Here is a 25,517-nt window from a genome sequence, read left to right as displayed (position 1 = left end):
TCCAATTGTTTTACTGTTATTAACAAACCTCTTTCTTTAACTATCTGCTTTAGCACTTTCAAATAATGTCCTCTCCTTAGACTGTCCCTGTCCCATTTTAATGCTCTCTGTTTTAGACCTGATAAAAAAATATATATTATTTACCTTAATTGCCTGCTGTCACTTTATGAGAGCTCTTTTGACCTGCAGGTGTTCAGACTTCATCTTTCCTTTCAAGATTGATTCTCCTCTAGGTCCGACTGTCTGTCTGTCTGTCCATTGTCTGTCTGTCCATTGTCAGTCCGTCTGTCCATCAGTCCTTGTTCAGGCACCAGCTGTCACCTGCCATAGCTCTGGAGTGGGTCTAGACATGAACTTCAGTGAGTTAGGTTAGGTCAAAAAACATACCCAAACATGCAAGGTTGGAAAGTGAAAATCTACCAACTTTATTTTTGGAAACTCAGACTTTTTATAGCAAAAACTTATCTCAGGAATAACCAGTTAAAGGAAACCCAGTTTCACAATTTCCTGGGTAAATTTACAATACTTGTTCTTAGAAATCTGCATACTTCTCTATCAGAAAAACCTTTTACAACCACCTTTGGAGCCACAGACTGTCCCAGGTCAGGGTTCACTGGTGAGCCAATTGATCCATTCAATGAACAATAATCCATACATATCTTTGATGGAAAAAGTCACCAAGGATATGTGAATATCACTCCCAGGGGCTGACCCTTTACAATTTATTAAGCACTTAATTTGTAAAGAAAGATTAAAAATTCCTTCAAGAACATGGAAAAAGAATCAATAAAATGTATTTTTAAATTTTAATAAATAAAAATGTATCATTGTGGTATAGGGTTCTCAATACTTTAGCAAAAGAACTTAAGTTTTAGCAGATTGAACAAAAAGCTGAAAGTCTTTACATATGTACTAGATGTCCTTTAAGGTACCTTCCAGATCTCAATTTGTGATCCTATGTTTAGAAATACAAACATAGTGATAACCTGAGGATTGCTCTCCTTGAGTTCAGAGAAGCTGGTGATTTCTCTGAGTAGCTATAGATTTATGAATTATTTTGTTCATAGAAACTATGAAAACTATCTACTGAGGTCTAGAGAAATTACATTAGGCATGAGTGGAGGATGTTTCCGTACTGCTAATATAAAAAAATGCTGAGTTTATAAGTATATATTCACCTGCTGATTCAAATAAAAGCTATAGGAGGATGAACCTGTTCTCTGCTTCCATCTTAGAATCATATTTTACTCCTTAGCTCTATATATTGGTGGTAGTTTTCTAAAATATAATCAACTCTTTCTAAAACACAGCTAAAAGAGAGCAAGAATTGTACCCAAATTTGACTAAAATGCATTTCTTGGCCCAGGGGCATTAACATATAAGAAATTTAATATCAAGTAGAGATAGCTAGTTCTTATGGGATCATTTTGATGCCATGGGTTGAACCAATCTTTCATTTGATAAATAAGACAATATTACATTATTTTATATAATATATGATATTATTGTAATATATGACATTAATATATAAATATAAAAATGAAGATTAATTTCAATAAATATTTTATCATTTCCACTAGCAGTAGCTTATTTTCTTTAACTTAGAGGAAGACATTATGTTAAAAAATTGATATGTCTTATTTTCATATAAATGAATTAAAAATAACTTATTAAGCATTTTTTATGTACAAAGTGCTAAGTACTAGAGCTTAGAAGAGAAAAGCAAGGCAGTCCCTGTTCTCAAGGAGCTCAGTGTTTGTCCTTTATTTTTCGAAGAGGTCCATGACATCAAGGGAGATGATGCTATGACAAGTACATGCTAGGTCACCAGCTTCATTTTTCCCTCGAGAGCCATCTGGGTCCACTGGCCAGGATGACTGGAGATGGCCCGGGATGGGAGGCAATCAGGATTAAGTGACTTGCCCAGGGTCACACAAGTAGTGCCAAGTTTCTGAGGCTAGATCTGAACTCCTGCTCTCCTGAGTCCAAGAACAGTGCTCTATGTACTACATCACCTTGCTGCCCCAGGGAGCTCATATTCGAATAGAAGATAACACAATATAGGAGGTTTTAGCTGCAAGTCAATGGCAAAGTCCAATGAATTAAGTGGTTATAAGGTTTAGTGACAAATAAGATTGTATATCTTCTTTAGTGTCATTTCCTTTGATAAAGGCATACACCTATTTTTTTAATACTGAACCATGTATGAGTGCCAAAGATTTTCATTCTGAAATATAGTCCTATCTCCTCACATTTACAAAAAGAGTGAAAAGAAAGAAGAAAAAATAGTTGAGCAAAATCAACTAATCAATTATTCTGATAGTATATTCCATATCCATATTCTCTCTTTCTACAAAGTAGACAAGGAGAAACAACCTTTCAATTCTTTTCTTGGGCCAAGTGTGGGTTAATGACAGATTTATCCCAGAATAATGAATTCCAGCCTTGAGAATGGATTAGTTTTCATTGCTTTCCTTGGTCTTTTTTCAAGCACCTGTATATTTTTTTTTAATAGGAGGATGGGCAGGAAGAGATGAAAGAAATTACGTATTTCTCATGAGGACAGAAGAAGCCCTAGGATTTTCCTTTACTCCACCCACTCAGGGGTTAGTTAAAAGCTACCACTTCTGTGTAGCGGCAGGGCAATTTCATGTCAGAAAGCTAACATGGCCCAGAATTCCAAAGTTATTGAATACATTGATGAAGCTTTGGAAAAATCAAGAGAAACTGCCCTTTCTCATCTTCTTTTTTCTTATCAGGGGATCACTTACCCAATCACAATATGCACTGCAGAAACTTTCCAAGCACTGGACCATTTTGAAGCCAGAAGAGAAGACATAGTGTTGGCATCCTATCCCAAGTGTGGTAAATATAATTCATTTAATATACCACTCCCCCCAATTCCCCAAAAGGTCTGTGAATTGTGATACATTAAATAATGCATCATTAAGTAAAAAATTTTCACTTGTAATTCTGTGTCAATGTACAAATGGAATATTTGTCAGAAGGAAAGATACTGCTGTTTCATTTCTATTAAGATTATGTTTCAGTGAGGAGATTTGGGCATTTTTCCATTATATGTTTCCAAACTAATTTTCTTTTGCTTACTTTTCTATAGGATCAAATTGGCTTCTCCAGATTTGTAGTGAATTGATCTGTGCCACCTCCCCTCAAAAGTATGAACACCCAGAATTTCCTGTTCTTGAATGTGGAGACCCAGAAAAATATCAGGTTAGTGTCTTAGCTCTGAAATTATAGAAAGATTATCATAAGAAAGGAATCTTTCCATCCAATTGGTAAGTCCTAGTTCACTAAGAGCATCTAAATTAAAAAGATAAATATTAATGATTCGATGAACTATGGTTAAAGGAGCTAAAATTCAGAAGAGAAAGTACTGAGTAGTTCAGAATACAGTTCTAAGGTCCATCACTGTCATTTTTTTACACCAGTGGCCCCATGCCATTTTATGAGAAGCTACATTTAGTATAATCAAAATGGTATGATATCTAAGGAAAGATGTAGTACTTTTCTTCCTATTGTGATCCACTCCAGCATCAGATTGGTTTGCAGGGGAACCACACAAACCCCAAGATCAATTTTTAAAATATGGGTATTTTCATGTTATTTAGTAAATTTTCAGTATAGCCTTTTGATAGAGGACCATACTGTCCATATTCTGGTTCCAATCATATTTGACATGGCACTGTTTTAATCTAGAAACTTGCTAGCCGGGGAATCAAGTTTGATTATAAGAGGTTTCCTTGGTGAAGAAACATTAAAGATTAGGGTACACTAAAGATCTGGGGTAGATTTGTTCTTCCTAGAATCACATAAATGTTTCCCTAAGATTTTCATGGATTTCATAGTATACCAAACTGGAGAGATCATCCAGTCCAAATCCCTCATTTAAAAGATGACGAAACTGAGTCTCAAAGAAGTCAAGTGACTCAAAGTGATACTGCTAGTAAATAATAAAGGAGTAATTTGGATTGTAAAGTTGACCAGACTAGCTTATTAACATTCAAATTCAAGGTATGAGATATAGGAAGTGACTTTATAAGAATCATCATAAAGCAAGGCTCATTTGGAGAATGTGTAGGATTAGGTAAACTTAAAACCTTCTGGAATAGGTCTTCTATCCACCTTTTGGGATTTGTCTATCCTTGGATAGACAAAAAAAAAACATTTGTTAAGCACTTACTATATGAGAGGCATTGGGCTGACTACTGGCCCAATACAAATACAAACTTATACAAACTTGATACAAATACAAATACAAGCTAATAAGACAATCTCTACCTTCAAAAAGCTTGTATTCTAATGGGGGAAGAAAACCCATTAAGAGGAGCTTAGAAAAAAGAACATGGAACAAAAAGTGACCTGAAGTCCTTTGCGCTAGCAAGACAAAGCAAAAACTAGCCCATCAAAGCTAAGAGCAAAGGGTAGAATTCAAATTATCTGTGAGGAGGAGGTGATAAAGATGAATAAAATGGCATTTGATTTCAACAGCACTCCTTTTACCTGTGGTAGAATATTCTGAGCCATTCTGGTCTGATCAGCCATAGTCGGACACACTGTAATTTGTCTCAAACATAGTGATGCCATATTGGTCTTCTTTAATAATGTAGGACAAGAACCAATCAATCAACCAAAGTACTATTTCTATGAACAACAAAATATAGTAGAAGGCTAGCAAAGTAATTTTTACATTGAAGCAATAACTAGACTATTTTAAGAATTATAACTTCAGGGGCAGCTAGGTGGCCCAGTGGATAGAGCACCGGCCCTGGAGTCAGGAGTACCTGAGTTCAAATCCAGCCTCAGACACTTAATAATTACCTAGCTGTGTGGCCCTGGGCAAGTCACTTAACCCCATTTGCCTTGCAAAAAAACCTTAAAAGAAAAAGAATCATAACTTCACATCTGTAGCAAACAAGTCACCAGGATTGTGACTTTTGGTAGCTAACTGGCAGTGTCAAGAATTGGGCTCCATGGATGGGAGGCAAGAACAATCTTTAGGTTCAAGGGAATTGAAATATCATACCTGGAGAATTTAATTTTAAAAAATTCCCTTTTGAGTTAAATATATTTCCACAGTCAACTTCCTCTGTATGTATTCTACCCACTTGGATCAGTTTAAATAAAAGTGACATTCAAATGTTGCCAACTCCCCCTATCCCTTGCTCCTTATTTGTACTATTTTCTATTTACACCCTGATTATAAAAAAAAAACTTCCATCATCTTGCTTCCCCCCCACTGTGTATTTCTTTTCCCTTCTTCTTTTCTTCCCTTTAGAAATCAAAACATAACAAAAGCATTTCCAGAATCTGTCATAATGAATTCCCCTGTGACCCCTGGTGATAAGAAGGCTCCCAAGAGAAACTTGTATAATCTCTTCCTATTAGAATTAAATCTTTTATTCTTGTTCAATCTCTCCTTACTCACTTTTACAGTTTTATATTTTTCATGGCTCATGTGTTTTTATTTCAAAGCTTTTAGTAATTTCTGCTGTTTTCATTAGGGATGCTTGGAAGCTCCTTTTAAATTGTTCCATTCTTTGTATTTAATACATATAGGTATTTAATAATGTGTTGATTTCCTGACATATCAATGACTACGGAAAACTGATAATAAAACATGTTTCCCTCCCCTTAACAGAAATATAATGGCTTAGAAGTGTAGAATGAGAAATATGTTTACAGAGTCACTATTTATTTTGAATTTATTTTGCTTGATTATGCTTATTTGTTACAAGGAAGAATGATTGGGGTTTTTTTTGATAAGGCAGTGGGGTTAAGTGACTTGCCCAAGGTCACACAGCTAGGTAATTATTAAGTGTCTATGATCAGATTTGAATTCAGGACCTCCTGACTCCAGGGCTGGTGCTCTATTCACAGCACCACCTAGCTGCACTGATTTTTTGTTTTTAAGGGGGGAAGAGAAATACTAGAGATAAAGATGACCCCCCAAAAAGATAGTTTTCTTTTGGCAATCTCATAGTTGGTGTTCCTATTGACCCAATATCTTAAGACTGTGATGATGTGTGTAAACCCTAAAGAATTGTATCCATGTCTTTCAGCTCTTCTTGTTATTGTTTTGTGTTTTTTTTTTCCTTTCCTGAGAGGAATGGAGCAAAACTTTTCCTATAGTTGTTAATGTGTTAAAGAGGAAAGGAGGGAGTGAAGAGAGAAGGAGGAAGGAAGGAAGGAATGGAGGTAAGGAGGGAGGAAGGAAGGAAGGAAGAAAGGAAGGAAGAAAGGAAGAAAAAAAGGGAGTGGATGAAGGGAAGGAGGGAGGAAAGAAGGAACTTCTACTTTTTTTTGTTAAAAGGTCAGAAACATATTTTATCATCAATTTTTTGAAGTCACTGAATTAATAAGTAAATTCAAACATTTATGAAGTGCCTCCTATGTACCAGGCACAGTGTCAGGTGCTGGGGACACAAATAGAAAGGCTGGAATAATTACCCCTCAACTTAAAAGGAGCTTCTAAGCATTCCCAATTATTGTATCTAGTATGTACTAAGTGCTTTACAAAAATTATCTCATTTGATCTTTAAAATAACCTTGGAAAATCAGTGCTACTATTATCCCTAATTTACATTTGAGGAAATCGAGGTAGGCATAGATTAAGTGTCATGCTTGGGGTTAAATAGCTAGTTAGTGTCTGAGGCTGGATTTGAACTCAGGTCTTCCTGCCACCAGGCTCTATGTTTTATCCGTTGCATCACCTAAATGGCTTGAGACAGTAACAATTTTCCTGGACTTCCATTTCCTCCTTTACTAAATGATGAAGTTGGACTAGATGGCCTCTCTAAGGTCCTTTCCAACTCTATACCTAAGATTCTATCATACTAACAATTAATATATAATATACCATTTGTAATTTGTACAATTGTACATTGTAATTGATATGACAGTGTATAATATACAAAATATATATAGTATTTTGTATACATGCTATATACATCTCTATCATTTGAGTCCCAAACTAATCCTGAGAAGATATGTATATATATGTGTATGTATGCATGCATGTATTATTACCCCCCATTATATAGAAGAGGAAACTGAGACTCAGAACTGCTGTAACTTGCTACATAGCTATTGTATAGGAGCCAGCAGTGAATTCTTACATTCTTTCCTCTACATTATTCTGCTTCCTCATTCATTAAAGTTCCTAGAAAATGACTTCTTCAGCTTTTCCCCCTTCAAGAATGTATTCAGTTGTAACCTTTCTCTTCTATTCCTTAAATTGTGATTTCCAAGATTGTTATCATAAAAGCTCCAGTCCACTTCCAAATTTTAGAATTACCAACTTTCCTGTGCAAAATTGTAACCTCTCCTGGTATAGCTCCACAAATATTATATACAATGCACTGACAAGAAGCAGAAATCCAGGTCAAAACTATAGGTCAACGGGCGGAGCCAAGATGGCGATCCAGTCTTAGGAGCTCTCTGATAAAAACTCATAAACTAAGGACTCTAACTAAACTTTCGAGAGACAGAACCCACAAAGGGACCCAGTGAGGCAGTTCTCCTACTCAAGGTAACCTGGAAAAGAGCAGAAAGGCTCTGTTCCCCGGGGTTGGAGGGGCAGCAGGCCAGAGGGGTGTCCCGCCAGAGCAAAAGAACTTCAGCCTCCTGGAGGCAGCCCCAGGGCGCTGGGAGCCTCAGCTCACAGCAGCGGGGGAGTCTCCTGAGCTGCACCCCGGGGAGCACGGAGCACAAAGTGGGGGAACAGCGGGGGACCTCTGCCAGAGCGAGCACGTGGAGCCCAGCCCTCAGGGCACACAGCTAGCAGCCTGGTCTTTCAGCAGCCTAGACCCGGAAACAGAAGCAGGCAGAGCCGGTAAACAGGAGGCCATTGAGCTGAGGGAGGGGAGTGAAGAGAGACTGCAGAGCTCTGTCCTCTGCCCCTGGAACAGGACTCTGGAGCTCTGACCACATTCAGATCCTGATCCCAGTCTAGACCCCCCCATAGAACAGCAAGGCCCCCCCCCACCTCAGCCCCGTGGCAGAGGGGGGCACTTATGGTCATTCACAGACCAGGAGGGAGGACAGAACCTCACACACTGAGACCCTTGTGGGAGTGTCCCAAAAGCTCAGGAAGCACTTCCAAAAACCAGGCTTAGGCTGGGAAAATGAACAAACAAAGAAACAAGAGGAAGACCATTGAGAAATATTTTGCAAATGAGCCCAAGAAGGATCAAAATACTCAGTCTGAAGATGAGGAAGCACGAGCTCCTACATCTAAAGACTCCAAGAAAAACAGAAATTGGGCTCAGGCTATGATAGAGCTCAAAAAAGACTTTGAAGATCAAATGAGTGAGTTAGAAGAAAAACTGGGAAAAGAAAGGAGAGAGATGCAGGAAAAACATGAAAATGAAGTCAGCAGCTTAGCCAAGGAAATCCAAAAAAATGCTGAAGAAAATAGCATGCTAAAAAACAGCTTAGGTCAAATGGATAAAACAGTTCAAAAAGTCATTGAGGAGAAGAATGCTTTAAAAAGCAAAATTGGCCAGATGGAAAAAGAGATAAGAAAACTCTCTGAGGAGAATAAATCCTTCAGACAAATAATAGAATTCAGGGAGATTGATGAATTTACCAGAAATCAGGAATCAATACTTCAAAACCAAAAAAATGAAAAGTTAGAAGAAAATGTGAAATATCTCATTGAAAAAACAACTGATATGGAAAACAGACTTAGGAAAGATAATTTGAAAATTATTGGAATACCTGAAAGTCATGATCAGGAAAAGAGCCTTGACATCATTTTCAAAGAATTACTACAGGAAAATTGCCCTGATATTCTAGAAGCAGAGGGCAAAATAGAAATGGAGAGAATCCCCCCCCCCCCCCCCGAGAAAGAGATCGCAAAAAACCAACCCCCAGGAATATTATAGCCAAGTTCCAGAACTCCCAAGTCAAACAGAAAATATTACAAGCAGCCAGAAGGACACAATTCAAATATCGTGGAGCTGCAGTTAGGATCACACAGGACTTAGCAGCAGCTACATTGGAAGCTTGTAGGGCTTGGAATACAATATACCAGAAGGCAAAAGAGCTTAGAATGCAGCCAAGAATGAACTACCCAGCAAGGCTGAATGTCCTCTTCCAGGGAAAAAGATGGACTTTCAATGAACCAGGGGAATTTCAAAGGTTCCTTTTGGAATGGCCAGAGCTGAACAGAAGGTTTGATCTTCAGATACAAGACTCAGGTGAAGCATGGTGATTGCAGGAGAGGGGGGAAATATGAGGGACTTAATGAGGATGAACTGCATGTATAGAAAAATGATACTGATAATATTCATATGAACCATCTCAGTTAATAGAGCAGGTAGAAGGAGCTTTTATAATTGAAGCACAGGAGAAAGCTGAATTCGAAGATAAAATATAGTGTAAAAATGGAGTCAATAAGAAAAAAAGAGAAATGTAATGGGAGAAAGAAAAAGGAGAGGGGGAATAGTCCAAGCTATTTCACATAATAAGATTTTTTTTTTTATTACAATGAGCTATTGCAATGATATGGAGGGGGGGAGGCAAAGGGGAATGAGGGAACCTTTGCTCTCATCAGAGATGGCTAGGAGAGTAAACAGCAGGTATACTCAATGGGGTATAGACAACTGGAGTAAGAAGGAGGGGGGAGCAGGGGGAAGGGGTGGGGATGTGAATAAAGGAGGAGAGGATGGACCATGGGGGGACAGTGGTCAGATATAACACATTTTCTTTTTTACTTCTTGCAAGGGGCTGGGATTGGATGGCCTGCCCAGGACCATAGGGCCAGATGGATTCTGGGCCTAAGGGGTGGTATGGGGGCTCAGGGCCTCTTGACCCCAGGACCAGGGATCTGTCTCCTGCGCCACTCAGCGACCCTACAGCAGAGTCAGGGTGAAAGGAGAGAGAAAATATAGTATATGATAGTGGAGAAATAAGAAAGGAGGGAGTTGCGATCAGCAATGGCAACATTGGAAAAATATGGAAGTAACTTTTGTGATGGACTTATCATAAAGAATGTGATCCACTCACGACAGAGTTGATGGTGTTGGAACAAAGACTGAAACACATTTTTTGTTATTATTATTTGGGGGAGAGTGCAGGGCAAATGGGGCTGGGTGGCCTGCCTGGGGCCACATAGCAGGGTGATCATTGGGTGTCTGGGGCCAGATTTGGACACAAGTGCTCCTGGCTCAACGGCCAATGCTCTGTCTGCCACCCAGCCACCCCTACTATTATTACTATTTTATTTTATTTTGGGTCTTTTTTTTCTTCTTTTTGGTTTTTGCAGGGTAGTGGGGATCGGGTGGCTTGCATGTCACATGGCTGGGTGATTATTGGGTTTACGAGGCTGGATATGGACTCGGGTGCACGTGGCTCCAGGGCCGGTGCTTCATCCATTGCGCCACCTGGCCATACCTACAATTATTACTATTTTTTTTAATTTTAATTTTTTTTCTCCCCCTTTACTTTTTTGCCCAAGCAAGTCTATCTGTATTCATGGGGGGAGGGGTATTTTGTTTACTTGTAAACAAGTATATTTTATTAATGTAAAGAAAAACATTTGTATAAAATGAGAAATAAATTTTAAAAAAACTATAGGTCAAGACTATAACTGTTTTGCTGTGTCTGTTGAAGCTCAAATACATATTCATATCTTCATTATTTTTGCCCAATTTTTCTTTTACAATCTACACTATTCATAGTAACCAAACAATAAGTTCCTCCCCTCCTCCCCCAATCCTTTTATAAAATAGATATTCAAGGCTATTAGGAACAAAAGGTCTTTATGCTTTGGCTAAATGATATCTCTTGAACTTGGTTGTCCAACTTACATTTTAATTGCCCTTTATTTGAAAAGGGGAGTGTATATTGTGTATAGTGCACAGACCACACATAGCTGTGATGCTGTGGTTCCAGCCCTGCCTCCCCATCCCCCCATTCCAGTGTATTCTCCCTAATGTTAACCATCAGTGATTCATATTCATTTCTTTCTTTTTTTTTAAGGTTTTTTGCAAGACAAACGGGGTTAAGTGGCTTTCACAAGGCCACAGAGCTAGCTAATTATTAAGTGTCTGAGATCAGATTTGAACCCAGGTACTCCTGACTCCAGGGCCAGTGCTTTATCTACTATGCCACCTAGCTACCCCATATTCATTTCTTTTAAACAATTAATTTAGCTTTTGTAATTTAGCTTTTATGTCATAAACCAGCTAGATGGAGCAGCAAATAGCCTGCCAGGCATGAAATCAGGACGATTCATTTCCTTGAGTTCAAATCTGATCTCACATACTTACTACCTCTGTGACCTTTGCTTGGCAAGTCACTTAACCCTGTTTGCCTCAATGTCTTCATTTGTAAAATGAACTGGAGAAGAAAATGACAAGCTGTTCCAGTATCTTTTCCAAGAAAATTCTAAATGGAGACACCAAGAGTTGGACAAGACTGAACATTATTTACTTCATATGTAGCAAGAGTAGAAGTTACAAAGCATTTCTCCAAACATTTAATGGCAGTTTTCTCTATAGCATTTCTGCCCCTAAAATGAGTAGGAACAGACTTAATGAATTTTCTACACAGTATTTGTCCCACCAAGTTCACTTCCAACCAAATTTATCATCGACAATGAGTTAATTATTGTATTTTCCTCAGAGTTCTGTGCCTGATCAAACAGATCTTTGCTTCTCACTATCTGGCTTCTAACAAATTCAGGCATAGATTCAAGTGCCCAGATTTTTGGCATCCACTGTTCCAAGCTTTTGAAATTTCTCCTCCTCATCTAGCCAGTAAAGAACAAGACGAATAGTCTTCTAACTGGGTTTTGCTAGTTAGTGCATTTCAAATGAACCCCAGTTTCACCTCAGGATTCAAATGATAGAGATGTATATAGTATGTAGACAATCAATGATCATGTTAATAGATGGGTACTATTTATAAAATGTGCTTGTTGCAAGTCATAGAGCAAGACTTTCCATTACATGTCTTCATGCCTTTCTGTAAGCAGGCTCCCCAGTTTCTTCCAAATGGGCCAACTGTAAGCAGAACATACTGTGCATGTTCTGAAGAAGCTCCTTTGGTCAGACCCCCTTTATCCTTATATGAAAAGAGATTTATCATGACTAAAAAGATCTAATGTTCTATTAATAATGGTTTAACTGTCTTCACATATAGAAAATTAAGGTTCTTAAGAATCAGGTTGTTTCCTTCTTTGTTTTTATAACCTAAGCAACTAAAACAGCCTAGCACATAGTAGATGATATCTTTGATAAGTTGGTTACTACCAAGAAATTTTCATTCGAACCAAAAAAAAAAAAAAACCCATTCAGAAAGGAAATTCCTTTTGCCTTTCCCCATCCTTATAAAGCAGGAGTGTAGAGTGGGTTTGAAGGCGCAGGATAACAGAAGAAGCAACAGCTAGAAAAAGATAACTAACCTGAAAGACTACAAGAAAAAAACAGCATGAGAGGGCACAGGGATTTAGTAGAGAATGAAAAGCTAAATGTATAACTAAGACTGGGACCTAAGCAGCCCTAATTCACTGATGAAAGATGAAGATACTGAGGGAAGTAAAGATCCATTCTGAAGGAAAAGGTAAGGGAGGAGAGGGGAAAAGGATAAGAAAGGAATTTCCTAAAAAAGATAAAATAGGAAAAAAATTCCTACTCCAGGCTAAGGAATGAATAGTCCCAACTCTGAACATACAGAAATCTTCTTTCACTAGTTTGTTTCTATTTTTACAGAGGATGAAACAATTCCCATCTCCAAGAATTTTGACAACTCATCTCCATTATGACAAACTGCCCAAGTCCATCTTTACAAAGAAAGCCAAGGTGAGTGTCCATAGGATGCCCTTCCCCCTTGCCATTGAAATATTTGCCCTTAGTTCATTATCTCATCACAAAGTTTTATTGAAATAAACTACTCATTGGGGATAGTCTCAGTTTATATTTAACTGATATTTTTTGTCTTTGTCACAAGAAGTAAAATACCCAGAGACCATGTTTTATTATTGTGTTGTAAGAATTTCTGATTCCTTTCCTCCACTGTTATTTGGGTCCAGCAGACTCATCCTTCATTGTGAAGAGAGTCACATAGCAAAACTGAGACTTTTTTAAGGTGTTTTAAAACCAACTGAGACTCCCAATTTTTTTTAACAGAGATAAGAAATTGCAAAGGAATTTACAGCCACCTGATGATTATAAAAACCTAGATAATCCCTTCTCTATGTTTATTGATAAATCCTCAATCAATTCTGACATTTTTTCTCTTCTTTAATTATCTTTTGGCTATAAACCTTCTTCCTCTCAACCCATTAGAAACTTTCCAAGTATATCTTTGAAATGTAGATCTCATAAGTATAATGAAATAAGTGAAATGTAAATCAAGTGTATTTTCATAAAGTAAATCTTTATTTTTCCCCTCTAGATTAGTTATGTGGATTCCTGTTTCCTTTCTCGTGACTTTAAATCCAAAACACTGCATTTTTCCCCCTTCATTTTTCTAATCTATTAGCAACTATACAACCTTAGGAAATCTCTGTTCTTTTATTCAGAGGTGATTGAAAAAACCCAAATCTATGCTGAAGCATATATAATAATCATTGGTTTTGCCTCCTAAATCTCCACATGGGTCTGAAGTTGCAATTGGTTATTGCATTGATCAGAGATCTTAAATCTTTCAAATTTGCCTCTCCATTCTTAGAGAAAAGACTAAGATAATAATAATAAGGTCTTACATTTGAATTGGGCTTCTCAGCTTGTAAAGTGCTTTTATGTCCATTACTTGTAATCAAAGAAATTGAACGACTTGCTCAAAACCACATATAATTAGTAAATAGTAGAACAATAACTTAAACTCAGATATTCTAATTTCAATTTCTAGGACTCTTTAAATCCATAGCACACTGCCTTATAGAAGAGAACCAAAGACATGATAAGGGAGCAATTGTTCATTAAGCAGCTACTATATAACTATCATCTCATTTGATCTTTACAGCAACTAGAAGTAGCTTCAATTATCATCCTCATTTTTATAGTTGAGGAAACTGAGACTCAGTAGAATGAAGTGATCTGTCTAAAGTTCTTAAGCATCAAAAATAGGCCTTGAGCCCTAGTCCTCTGCTACAGAACTAGTGTATACTATTACCTCCACAGCAAAAGATATTTTCTCTACTTGTCAATCAAATGTCAGGATATAAAATAAAATTGTTTACATTAACTCTTTTGTTAATTGCATAAATATACACTTTAAATAGACTGAACTTTTTTTTCCTCTGCAGATATTGGTGATGTTTAGAAATCCAAAAGATACAGCAACATCTTTCTTTCATTTCCACAATGATGTTCCTGAAATTCCAAGCTATGGCTCTTGGGATGATTTCTTCAGCTATTTCATGAAAGGACAAGGTATAGTTGCTTGAAGGTACATTGTCATTTCAGATGAACATGTTGTAAATATGCTTCAAAGCTAAGACAGAAAAGATTTTAATGTACGCTTGGTCAAATAAATAGAACAAATCAAAAAATCACATCATGTTACTATTATAAAACACTCAGAAACCATTTTAGAGATAAGGAAATTGAATCCCACAGAAGTTAAGTAAATTATTCAAGTTGTTGTTCATGCCTCTTTCTTGAAGAGGACCAAAGACATAAGGAGGGTGCTATCTTGATTTGCAAGTGAATTGGATTTAAGTGAGGCAGAACTATGCAAAGTCACCAGTCTCACTCTCTTCTCCAGTCATCAGAGTCCAATGGCAAAACATAAGTCAAGACAATTGGTGATGGCTCAGCAGTTCTTTTATATTGTTTGTTGTACTGTTGTCTCTGGGTTTTAAAATATCAAATTATTAATATTCATGCTTGATTTTGGTAACATGTTTAATCAATCAACAAATATTTAGTAGTGCCTGCTATGTGCCAGTGTGCTAGGAAGCAGTATGTTAAAATGAATGTATACCTGCCATTAAGGAACTGACATTCTACTGAAAAAAAAGAACATATTAAAAGAACAACTATAAACAAAGTAAATATAAGATAAATAAAAGGATCTGTCTATGGGAAAAACCCTTCAAAAACAGATTACAAAGGCAGCTACACTAGAAAATGAGCAAATCAAGGTAGAGGTGAGTTGTTCAAGTCTCTTCATCATTATCATCATCTGATTTTTATTTTTCAATCATCTTTTTTTTAAGGGTTTTTTTTTTGCAAGGCAAATGGGGTTAAGTGGCTTGCCCAAGGCCACACAGCTAGGTAATTATTAAGTGTCTGAGACTTGATTTGAACCCAGGTACTCCTGACTCCAAGGCCGGTGCTTTATCCACTATGCCACCTAGCCGCCCTGCAATCATCTTTACAACAACTCTGTACCCCTTGTAGTACCCCTATCTCTTTTTCAAATGTCCTGTTGTCGATAGGAATCATGAAAATGAATTTTAAAAGAATTGTTATGATTGTACATATATATATATATGTATATATACATATATATATATATATGTACAAATTACAATATCCGATTACTCACTGTCATGGGGAAGAAGGGGGAAGGGAGGTAGATAAAAAATGTTGAACTCAAAGGCTTAAAAAAAGAAGAATGTTGGAAACTATCTTTGCAGGTAATTGAAAAAATAAAATAACATTTAAAAAAAGAATTTTAAAAACTCTGACAAATAGTTTGTTCTGTTTATTATTTACAAATAGTTTGCCTAAATCATATCTGGGCAGAGAGTAGTATATATAATTTGTATAACATATATATATGCATAGATATCTATGTATGTGTGTGTATATATATATACACATATATGTATGTATAATATGTCCTTATAGTTATATTTAGAATAGACACTAATGATGTAGTAGAAGGAGAACTGAAATTGTAGTGCCAAATTCGAAGTCACAGGACCTGAGTTCAAATATTAGTTTTGCCTACTTTTTTTTGCCTACTACTTTTATGACTTTGGGCAAATCACTTAGCTTTTGGGCCACAGAAAAATGAAGGAACTGAACTAGATGACTTTCAGACTCTCTTCCAATAAATATTTGAACAATTTACATTCTTTTTTCTTTGAATATTTTTTCCTAATTAGATGTAAAAACAATTTTATGTCATTCATTTAAAAAACATTGAATTCTAGACTCTCCCTCTTTCTTTCCCTCTCTTCTCCATTCACTGAGATAGTAAACAACCTGATATAGGTTACAAGTACACAAACATGCAAAATATATTTCCATGTTAATTATATTGTAAAAGGAAACACAGACAAAAAAATCCCACAAAAGAATAAAGAGAAAAATAGTATGCTCCAGTTTTCGTTTCGATTCTATTAATTCTTTTTCTGGACATGGATAGCATTTTTCATCATGAATTTTTTAGAATTGTCTTGGATCACTGTATTACCGAGAATAGTTAAGTGATTCCCAGTTGATCACCATACAGTATCACAGTGTACAATGTTCTCTTGGTTCTGTTCACTTGACTATGCATTAATTCAGTATATTTTAGAGTACCATATAACAACAACTAATACTAAATAAAACACTCCCTAATGACCAAAATTTCATGATTGCCACATGACCACATTAAAAGCCTTTTTAGGGTCAGGGGGTGGTGGAATAAAAATTCTGATTTCATTAATTTATAATGAGGAAGGGGGTGGCTAAGTGGTGTAGTGGATAGAGCACCGGCCCTGGAGTCAGGACTACCTGAGTTCAAATCTGGTCTCAGACACTTAATAATTGCCTAGCTGTGTGACCTTGGGCAAGTCACTTAACCCCATTGCCTTGCGAAAACAAACAAAAAAATTTATAATGAGGAAATTCTATTAATGGATATGGGCATCTTCTCTTCAAGTTGTAGTCTTAAAGAATTTCTTAAGTCACTGAGAAGTGCCTTGAAAAGGATTTTTGCAATAATCATGTTCCAGGGATGGAATTTAAACCTAAGTCTTCCTTTCTTCAGGACATATTTTCTCTCATTTCAGAATTTTACCTCTTTGCACTAAATCTTTTGAATTTGACAGGACCTGACAGATTATTTTATGGCCTAGTCGTCAAGCATTTTTACTATGATAAGATACTGAGATAGGACTTTTGAATGATGCTGTATAAATATAAATTAAAGCTTTATTCCTTATTTCACATTTGTCCCTTTTATTTTCTCTGTGTTTTAACTTATTTGACACCTAAACTCTAGCTTTTCCTCTTTGCCATCTCTCAGAATATTGAACTAACTACTTTCAAAGATCAACTCACTGCTGCTTCCTCTGAAATTCTTCCTGGCTCCCTGCTATTAGTTGTACTATTCCTTCTCAAAGTGGCTTGTTTAGATCAATATACTGTATTTCTCTTCTTTCAGCCCCTAACTGAAACTAACAAGCTTCCTGAAGGCAGGAACTATTCCATTTTTGTCTATGAATCCCCAATGCCTAGCACAACTATTTAATAAGTGTCTGTTGAATTTAATTTGTAATATAATCCTTTATTTCTTTGACTTCATTTATTGAAATGTCTTATAATATGTTTTTGGTCTGTTTTTTAGTTTCTTGGGGAAGCTATTTTGACTATGCAGTCAATTGGAACAAACACCTTGATGATGAAAACATTATGTTTATATTGTATGAAGATCTGAGAGAGGTGAGAAGTCTAGGTTGACATTTCAGAATAAAATGTATTTCTAATCATATAGCAAAACATTTGGAGATATTATGACTGATTTATAGTTTAAAGCTTTTACTTGAAAGAGCAAACAATTTTAACAAGGGCATAAAAACATAAATGTGTAGTGAAATGAGGTGTCCAATGTACCTGGAACACATTGGAGGCAAGTAACATTAAATAAAACTGGTAAAAATAAAATAAAAAAAGATAAAAATGGTAAAGTAGTGCCTTAAATGATAAGAAAATGGTACTCAAATTTTACAAGGTATGCAAAAGGGAGCTATGGAAAAAATTTTTTTCAGCAGAGAGGTGTTATATGATCTATATAGGACAGAGCTATATATAAGTTTTTTTTCCTGTCAGTGAAATAAAAGGGAAGGAAGGAAATAAACATTTATGTAATCTGCCATGTGTCAGGCACTAGGTGCTTTACAAAATATCTCATTTGATCCTTACACCACCCCTAGGAGGCAGGTGTCATTATTATATCTATTTTATCTTTGAGGAAGCTGAGGTGTTGTTTTTTTTAAGAGACTTGGGTAGGGGTAGTTAGGTGGCACAGTGGATAGAGCACCAGCCCTGGAGTCAGGAGTACCTGAGTTCAAACCCAACCTCAGACACTTAATAATTACCTAGATGTAACCTTGGGCAAGTCGCTTAACCCCATTGCCTTGCAAAATCTAAAAGAGAGAGAGAGAGAGAGAGAGAGAGAGAGAGAGAGAGAGAGAGAGAGAGACTTGGGCCATATAACTAGTTAATGTCCATGGTCAAATTTGAATTCAAGTCCACTTTACTCTAAGTCCAGGGTACCACCCACCCACCTTGTTAAGCCTCTCCCCTCTCTAAGCTGTCCTACACACAAATGCAAATTGAGTAGTTTTTTAAACTGATTTTCTTAACAAACATAGGCACAAATATTTAGAGCTAGGAGGGATCTAAGAGGTCATCTAGTTGGAGAAATCAACTTGCTCAAATATATACAGGTAGCAAGTGACAGATGAATTTAAAAAAATAGACGTTAGAATTGCAGATTATAATGTCACTGAGAGAAACTTAGAGAATTGTTTCATTAGAGAGGTAGATAGTTTTTTTTTCAAAAAATCTAGTAGTGAAGAGGAGTAGAGTGACTTGGTAGACTAGAAGGGTCAAGGGTCACTAGAAGGGTGGTTGTTTTTTGTTTTGTTTTTTTTAGATTAGAGTAGACCTGAACATATTTGTAAGAAAATGGAAAGGAGACAGTGGCAAGAGAAATTTAAAAGATGCAAGAGAGAGAAGGGGATAACTGCTGGAGCAAATTCCTAAAGAAGATAATAACAACATAAATTTAGAGTAACAAGAGATCATAAAGCCCATTGAGCTCAACTCCATTTAATTTTTAAAAATTTTAAAATTGTTTTATAAATACCTTTTATTTTGATATCTCAGAAATTTTCTACCCACTCCTCCCTTGTGATAAAGAGAAAAAACTAATTGGGAAAAGTTTTCTGGAAATATATGGAATATTCTGTTTTTAAAATTCCCCACCTCCCTGTGGTGAAGGCAGAAGCATATTACATTATTTCTTTTTCAGGATCAATCAATCAATCAATAAGAGTTTATTAAGCACTTTTATGTACCAAACACTGAGCTAGGCACTGGAAAGAATATTTATTGAGTTTTTCTCCCATTACTCAGAAGGTTAGCTTACTTTTGGTGATGTCTTCATTTACATTGTTAGAGTCATTATGTATATTATCTTTGTTTTACTTATCTTGCTTTGCATAAGTTCATATTAACTATGATGACAATTTTAAAAGGTTTGAGAGATATAATTTCTGGATAAGTTAATCATTTTAGTAATTAAGCCAGGAAGTGATTAATAAAAGGATGGTTATTGGTTTGTCTCTTTTAGACCAAGACAGTCATGGCGGTGGGGTTTGCAGTTTATATACTCTTTTCAATGGGGGACTGAGGGTGACTTCATGTTACCCTTGGTCAAAGAAATTATCCTTATACTCAGACTACTTCCAGTCTTGGTCTATCTCCACCTAAGTTTTAGTGTTATGCCATGGCCTTCCCCACTTTAGATTAATCAAGTTGAGTGAGATCTGACAGAAATGAGGAGAGTTAATTCAATCTTATTATCATTAACATCCTTCAAAACACTGAATTTTTCAGGACTTTGGAGAAGGGAGAAAATTCTGATTCTCCCCAAAAACACTGATTACTAAAAATCATTTCTCACAAAATATTCCTAAATTTCTCTGAATTCATAATATTTACTATCTTTTTACTCTACAATAATATTCCATTAACAATTATCTACTGTAGTTTTTTCATTTCTTTTCCATTCACTGGTTACCAACTTTGTTTCCATTTCTTTACTACCATAAAGAGTGCTACTTTGAATCCTTTGTTATATAGTGGATTTTTATTTATGACTTTTATTTCTTTTGGACAATCTCCTCATTTTAAAAATGAGGAAACTGAGATTCGGTGAAGTTAAGTGATTTGTACCTGCTATACATGTTGCTTCAGGGATTTGAACTCAGGAACTCTTACTTTAAACTTAATGCATTGGATGTCTTCTTTTCAATGAAATAGGAAGCTAGGTTATCTTCTTTAAGTGCTTGGAGGGTTCAGGAGAAGGTTGTAAGAGGAAAGAAGAAAAGATCTGAAATAATCCTAAACTGGGGGTCAGATACATATCTCAATTCTGAGAAGCTTATAAAAATGGTATGGAAATAACTATTATCCAACTGAAATTAATTAATCCACTTTGCTTAAGTGCATGTGCATGATTAGCATGACTATTTGTTTTTATATTGAATTGGGGATATGTGATACTGAAAGTCAGAGAGTAATGGGACAAAAAAACTCTTGGTATACCCTCCTATAGGGAATAAGATAAAATTTCATAAGTAGGAAATGTTAAAGATTAATCTAGAGAATTTTGCTTTCAGAATCTAACTGCAGGAGTGAAACAAATGGCAGAATTCTTTGGATTCTCTCTGACGGGGCAGCAGATCCAGGCTATTTCAGATCAGACCAACTTTCAAGCAATGAGAGCAAAGTCTCAGGAAACACATGGTCCAATTGGGCCATTCCTTTTTCGGAAAGGTAAAGTTGCATTAGTTTCAGGAATTTCGAATTACTAAATTTCTTTAAAGAATTACCTAAGTTCTAAATACCTAAATTACCTAAATTCAAAAGGGAATTTGAAGTGCTCCCTCACCATCTTTATTATTATGTAAAGAAAGTTAAAAGTAGCATAATTATGCAGAGAAGAGACTGCTTAATATGAAGTCAAGTTTAGTTAATTTCTGGCTTTGCCATTGATAAATTTCATTAGTTAAAAATAGATCTGAATGAAGCTTTTCATTTATCTGTTTATGGTTCTAGTTACTAATGGTATACAAAGAGCATCATAAGCTGATAGGTTTAAAAATGGAAGGAAATTTGTTTATATGGTAGTTTTTTCAACACTCATGCACTTGTAAGTTTAAGAATTACATTTTTCTACTACCCTTCCATGCCTCCTTCCTCTCCATGGGGGCCAATAAAATGGTAAAAGTTGTATATGTATATTTCTGTTTAACAAATTTACATATTAGTCATTTTGTGTTAGAGGACTTAGAACGAAAGGGAAAGAAAGCAACCATGAGATAGGAAAGAAAAGCATAAGAAAAGTTTTTTGAAAAATGAACATACTATTCATTCAGGTTCTGTGATTTTTTTCCCTCTGGATGTGGATGGCATTTTACAGAGCAGGTCTCTCAGGGTTGTCCTTGAGCTCTGTTGTATCTATCCATCATAGTTGTTGGAAGGAACTTTGAAAGGTTCCTAGTTTAAACCCCTCATATTTTCAGGTGAAGAAACACTTTCAGAAGGATGAAGTGACTTACTCCATTGTCTTACAGTTAGGAAAATGATATAGCTAGCATTCAAACCCATATCTACTAATTCTAAATCTACCCTCAATTTTACTTCAATATTCTCTTTGGTTAAGAGACCAGGCCAAGCGGCCATTCCCATGAACAGAAAATTCCAAAGGTTAAGGAAACTTGTATTTTCAAATTCAGTCTTTCAAAGATTCAAAAGTTTAAGAAAGGAATAGTTCTTTTAGATTTTAAAGATATTGGGTTAGGGAGAGGGGAACACCTTACTTATTATTATCTAACTTGTTTAAAGTGTTAGATGTTCCAGGGATATTTACATTTTATGTAGAGCTTTAAATAGACTGTTGGGTACCAAAACCCATTGGAGGAGAAGAAAGAATTCTTTTGATCAGATCTTATAGCACATCACCATTTCCCTCTTAAATCCTGCCTTCCTTATAAGACAATCTGCAATGACACTGTGACCTTTGTGACTTTGGAATAAATTTCAGGAAAAAATTCTAAATTGATTTTTTTTTTGGTGATTTGTTTTTTCTTGCAAGTAATGTCACTTATTTTAACCAGAAAATAATATTACTGTTTGTGTATGTCATTCCTCCTTCTATTTTTGGGTGTCTTTTCTCATGTATCCAAAGTGAAAGTATTTTCTCCCCAAAATGGTAAAATTCAGGAACTTCTATATGTAAGAAGGAACACACTAACTAATCTCTGCTCCTATTGTTTGTGTTTTCTAGGTGAAGTTGGAGACTGGAAAAATCTGTTCAGTGAAACACAGAGTCAAAAAATGGATGAAAAATTCAATGAGTGTTTAGCAGGCACTCCACTGGGAATGAAACTGAAGTATGATATACATTGTAAGGCTTAATTTTAGCTACACTGGTTGGATCATATGAATATTTTTTCTTTTCTTTTTTAAAGTTACAAATAATGAATCTAAACAAATCTGTAGATATTTCAGATGTTCTTTATACTCTTTTGTACTATTATATTTGTTAAAAACCTGCTGATTATCTCAGACTTGTCCTCATGAAATAACTTGGTGAGATCAGTATGTTAGGATCTGGTCATTTTTTTTGAAAATTAGAAATTTGGTTTTAGCACTTTCATCAATAATGAAGCTCTGAAGGATTGACTTACTTTAACTAAATGTATAAGATTCTGCTGTGGTATCAAAGTATCAATTTATTACAAAATCTATACCGGCTACAAAGAAGAGAATAGCTTCTTCCTGATAACAATAAGACTGGCCTATGTTTTACTTCTCAGTTTGCAAAATGCTAATAATTTAACCCATAAAGCATTTAATAAAAAAAAAAAACAATTCTTGCCCTCAAGGACCTTACATTCTAAATTAGTATACAAATGATGATGATGCTTTTGTTATTCTCTAAGAAGACCATGACATCAGGGAGGTGATACTATGACAAGCACATAAATTGGATTTGAGAGGGAGGTGCTGTGCTAAGTCACCAGCTTCACTTTCTCCTCCAGAGTGATCTAGGTGCAATGGCCATATAGAAATCAAGATGACTGAAGATACTCCTAGATGTGAGGCAATCAGAGTTAAGTTACTTGCCAAAGGTCACACAGCTAGTAAGTAGCAAGTGTCTGAGACTGGATTCTAGCTCCTATCCTACTGATTCCAAGGCCTGTGCTCTTTGCTACCTTGCTGTCCTAGTATACAAATAATACTATGAGGAAGTAGAAAGTATAAATGATTTAGGTGATTAGGAAAAATCCTTTGGATGGTATATAGATTGTATTTAAAGGAAGACAAAATTCTAAGAAGCAGAGTTGAGGAGAGAGTATATTCTGCACAAGAGGGATAACCTTTACAAAGATACAAAGATGGGAGACAGAATTATAGAGCAGTGAGTAAGCCAATACATTTGGAATAGTCATCTCCTCCTCAAACAACTGTCTTGCTGTAATTTTTCTCCTTCTTCCATCCCACTCCTCCTTCCAGTTATAGAACCATGAACCATGATCAAATCAACTCTGCTCCTGAGTGGGACATGCCAATCTAATACTCTATGGCCTCGTTTCCTATCCTTCTAACTTTCAGACTAGAGTGCTTTTTCCTTGCCACTAATAATTGCATTATCATTCCCTCTCTATTCCCATCAAGGATACAAAGACTGTCTTTAATTTTGTGTTTGTGTCTCCAAAATTTAGCATATGGTAAGCACTTAAGAAATGCTTTTTATTCATTCATTCTAATTAACTTATTCATTCATTCAACATTATTGAGGGAATATTGAGAAATAAGCCTAGAAAGTGAGACTGGAGTCAGATTGTGAAGGGCTTTAAATTCTAAGTAGAGGGATTTATATTTATTTTAGAGGCAATAAAGAATCATTGAGAGTAGCCTATGGGGGTAAAGGGCAAAGACTAGAATCCAAGAGTTAATTAAGAGAATGTTGCAATAATTCAGGCAAGATATATGAATTTAGGATGGTACATTAGGATTGTTGTAATGTGAGTGAAGAGAAAAGGATCATGTGAAAGATGTTGTGGAGATAGAATTGATGAAACTTAACATATGAATGTAAATGGGGAATGAGGAAGAAGGATAAGTCAAGGGTGATATAGTTGAAAAACCTTACTATGGGAAGAAAAGTGATAGTCTCAATATAAAGAGAGAAATCTGGAGGAAGGATAGGAGAAAAGATTCTGTTTGGAATATGTTAAGTTGAGATATCTCTGTAAGACATTCAGATGAGACATCCAACAAACCAACAGGATAGGAGAAAGTAGAGGTGTGTCTTTGTGTGTGTGTGTGTGTGTGTGTGTGTGTGTGTGTGTGTGTGTGTGTGTGTACATATATATATATATATATATGTACATAAGTTTGTATATGAAGATATGTAGAAGACTTAAGAGGGTCTCCTGAGGTACCCCTCTAAGCAAGGGGTAATGAATGACAATCTAGTATAAGAGAAGTTCCAGGGAAGAGAACCAGATTGAAGGTGAACTGGGTTGCAAAATTGTCACAAAATTTAGAGGAAAGAGCATCTAGGAAAAAGATTAGTCAACACTGCCAAATGCTGTAGAAATGTATGGAAGAATAAAGCCTGAAAAACTCATGGGATCCCACTGAAAACATTGAGGACTACAGTTTAGTTGAAATGTCATATCAGGAGCTTGACTGTAAATAGCTGAAAAGTGAATGGGAGGAGAAAAAGTAAGGTAAGTGTGTAGAGGGTTTTTTTCTGTTAAGGAAAGGAAGAAGAAAAAATACTTAGGTGATGGCAGGGTCAAGTAAACTTTCAAATAGCCCACTAATTTTTAAGTTATCTTTCTTGGATCTGTTTTCCAGGTCAGTTATTTTTCCAGTGAGATATTTCACATTTTCTTCTAGTTTTTCATCTGTTTTGTCTTATTGTTTCTTGATTTCTCACAAAGACTTAGTACATATCTAGGCATGAAGAAAAGAGCCAATGGGTAGAAGAAGACTGAAAATTAGAGAAACAGTGGATGATAGAATGGTAAACTTTCTGAGGAAAGAAGAGTAGAATCAAAGCATTACTTTGATGCAGAGTTTGATAAACAAACATGTTCATCAGAGACTAAAGGAAAGGATGAGAGAGAGAGAGAGAGAGAGAGAGAGAGAGAGAGAGAGAGAGAGAGAGAGACAGAGAGAAATTTGTGGGTGTGTGATGTCAAGAGGATTGGGGATATAGAATGAGAGATGAGAGGAAGATCATAACATATGGCTTCTATTTTCTCAATAAGGAATAGAAGTAGAGGTCTTTTGTTTAGAGAAAATGAGGACAGAACAGTGTTATTAGTCCTAGAGGCTTTCAAAACTCATTGTTTCTAAGAAAACTTTAGAAGCCCCCAGGAAAAAATTGGATCCTACACAACTGAGCCTAGAATAATGTTTGGTGCTTGGTAAGCAATTGATGCATGCTTATTTACTCACTGACTCTGTTATTATCTGAGCTTTTCTGGAATACTTTCTGTCCTGATATAAAGGCAA

The 25,517-nt window shown here is 35.9% G+C and overlaps 1 protein-coding gene across 1 annotated transcript; it reads left to right on the top strand.

Moving 5' to 3' along the window:
* The first annotated feature begins 2,666 nt into the window (after positions 1-2,666).
* On the top strand, positions 2,667-24,331 carry SULT6B1 (sulfotransferase family 6B member 1). Its single transcript, XM_074209717.1, has 7 exons — positions 2,667-2,865; positions 3,119-3,231; positions 12,738-12,827; positions 14,276-14,402; positions 17,539-17,633; positions 20,600-20,756; positions 22,270-24,331. The coding sequence occupies exons 1-7, from the start codon at positions 2,667-2,669 to the stop codon at positions 22,398-22,400; spliced, it is 912 nt and encodes a 303-aa protein (XP_074065818.1). The 3' UTR covers positions 22,401-24,331.
* Positions 24,332-25,517: the final 1,186 nt, after the last annotated feature.

The sequence above is a fragment of the Macrotis lagotis genome, chromosome 1, assembly GCF_037893015.1.
Source record: "Macrotis lagotis isolate mMagLag1 chromosome 1, bilby.v1.9.chrom.fasta, whole genome shotgun sequence".
In the NCBI taxonomy this organism is placed as follows: Eukaryota; Metazoa; Chordata; class Mammalia; order Peramelemorphia; family Peramelidae; genus Macrotis; species Macrotis lagotis.
Note: the sequence above shows the minus strand (reverse complement) of the source record. Positions and strands in the feature narration are given on the sequence as shown.

Coding starts and splice junctions, on each gene's coding strand:
- SULT6B1 (XM_074209717.1), top strand. CDS start 2,667: ATGGCCCAGAATTCCAAAGTTATTGAATACATTGATGAAGCTTTGGAA. Junction 2,866..3,118: donor GGCATCCTATCCCAAGTGTG/GTAAATATAATT, acceptor ACTTTTCTATAG/GATCAAATTGGCTTCTCCAG. Junction 3,232..12,737: donor GAGACCCAGAAAAATATCAG/GTTAGTGTCTTA, acceptor CTATTTTTACAG/AGGATGAAACAATTCCCATC.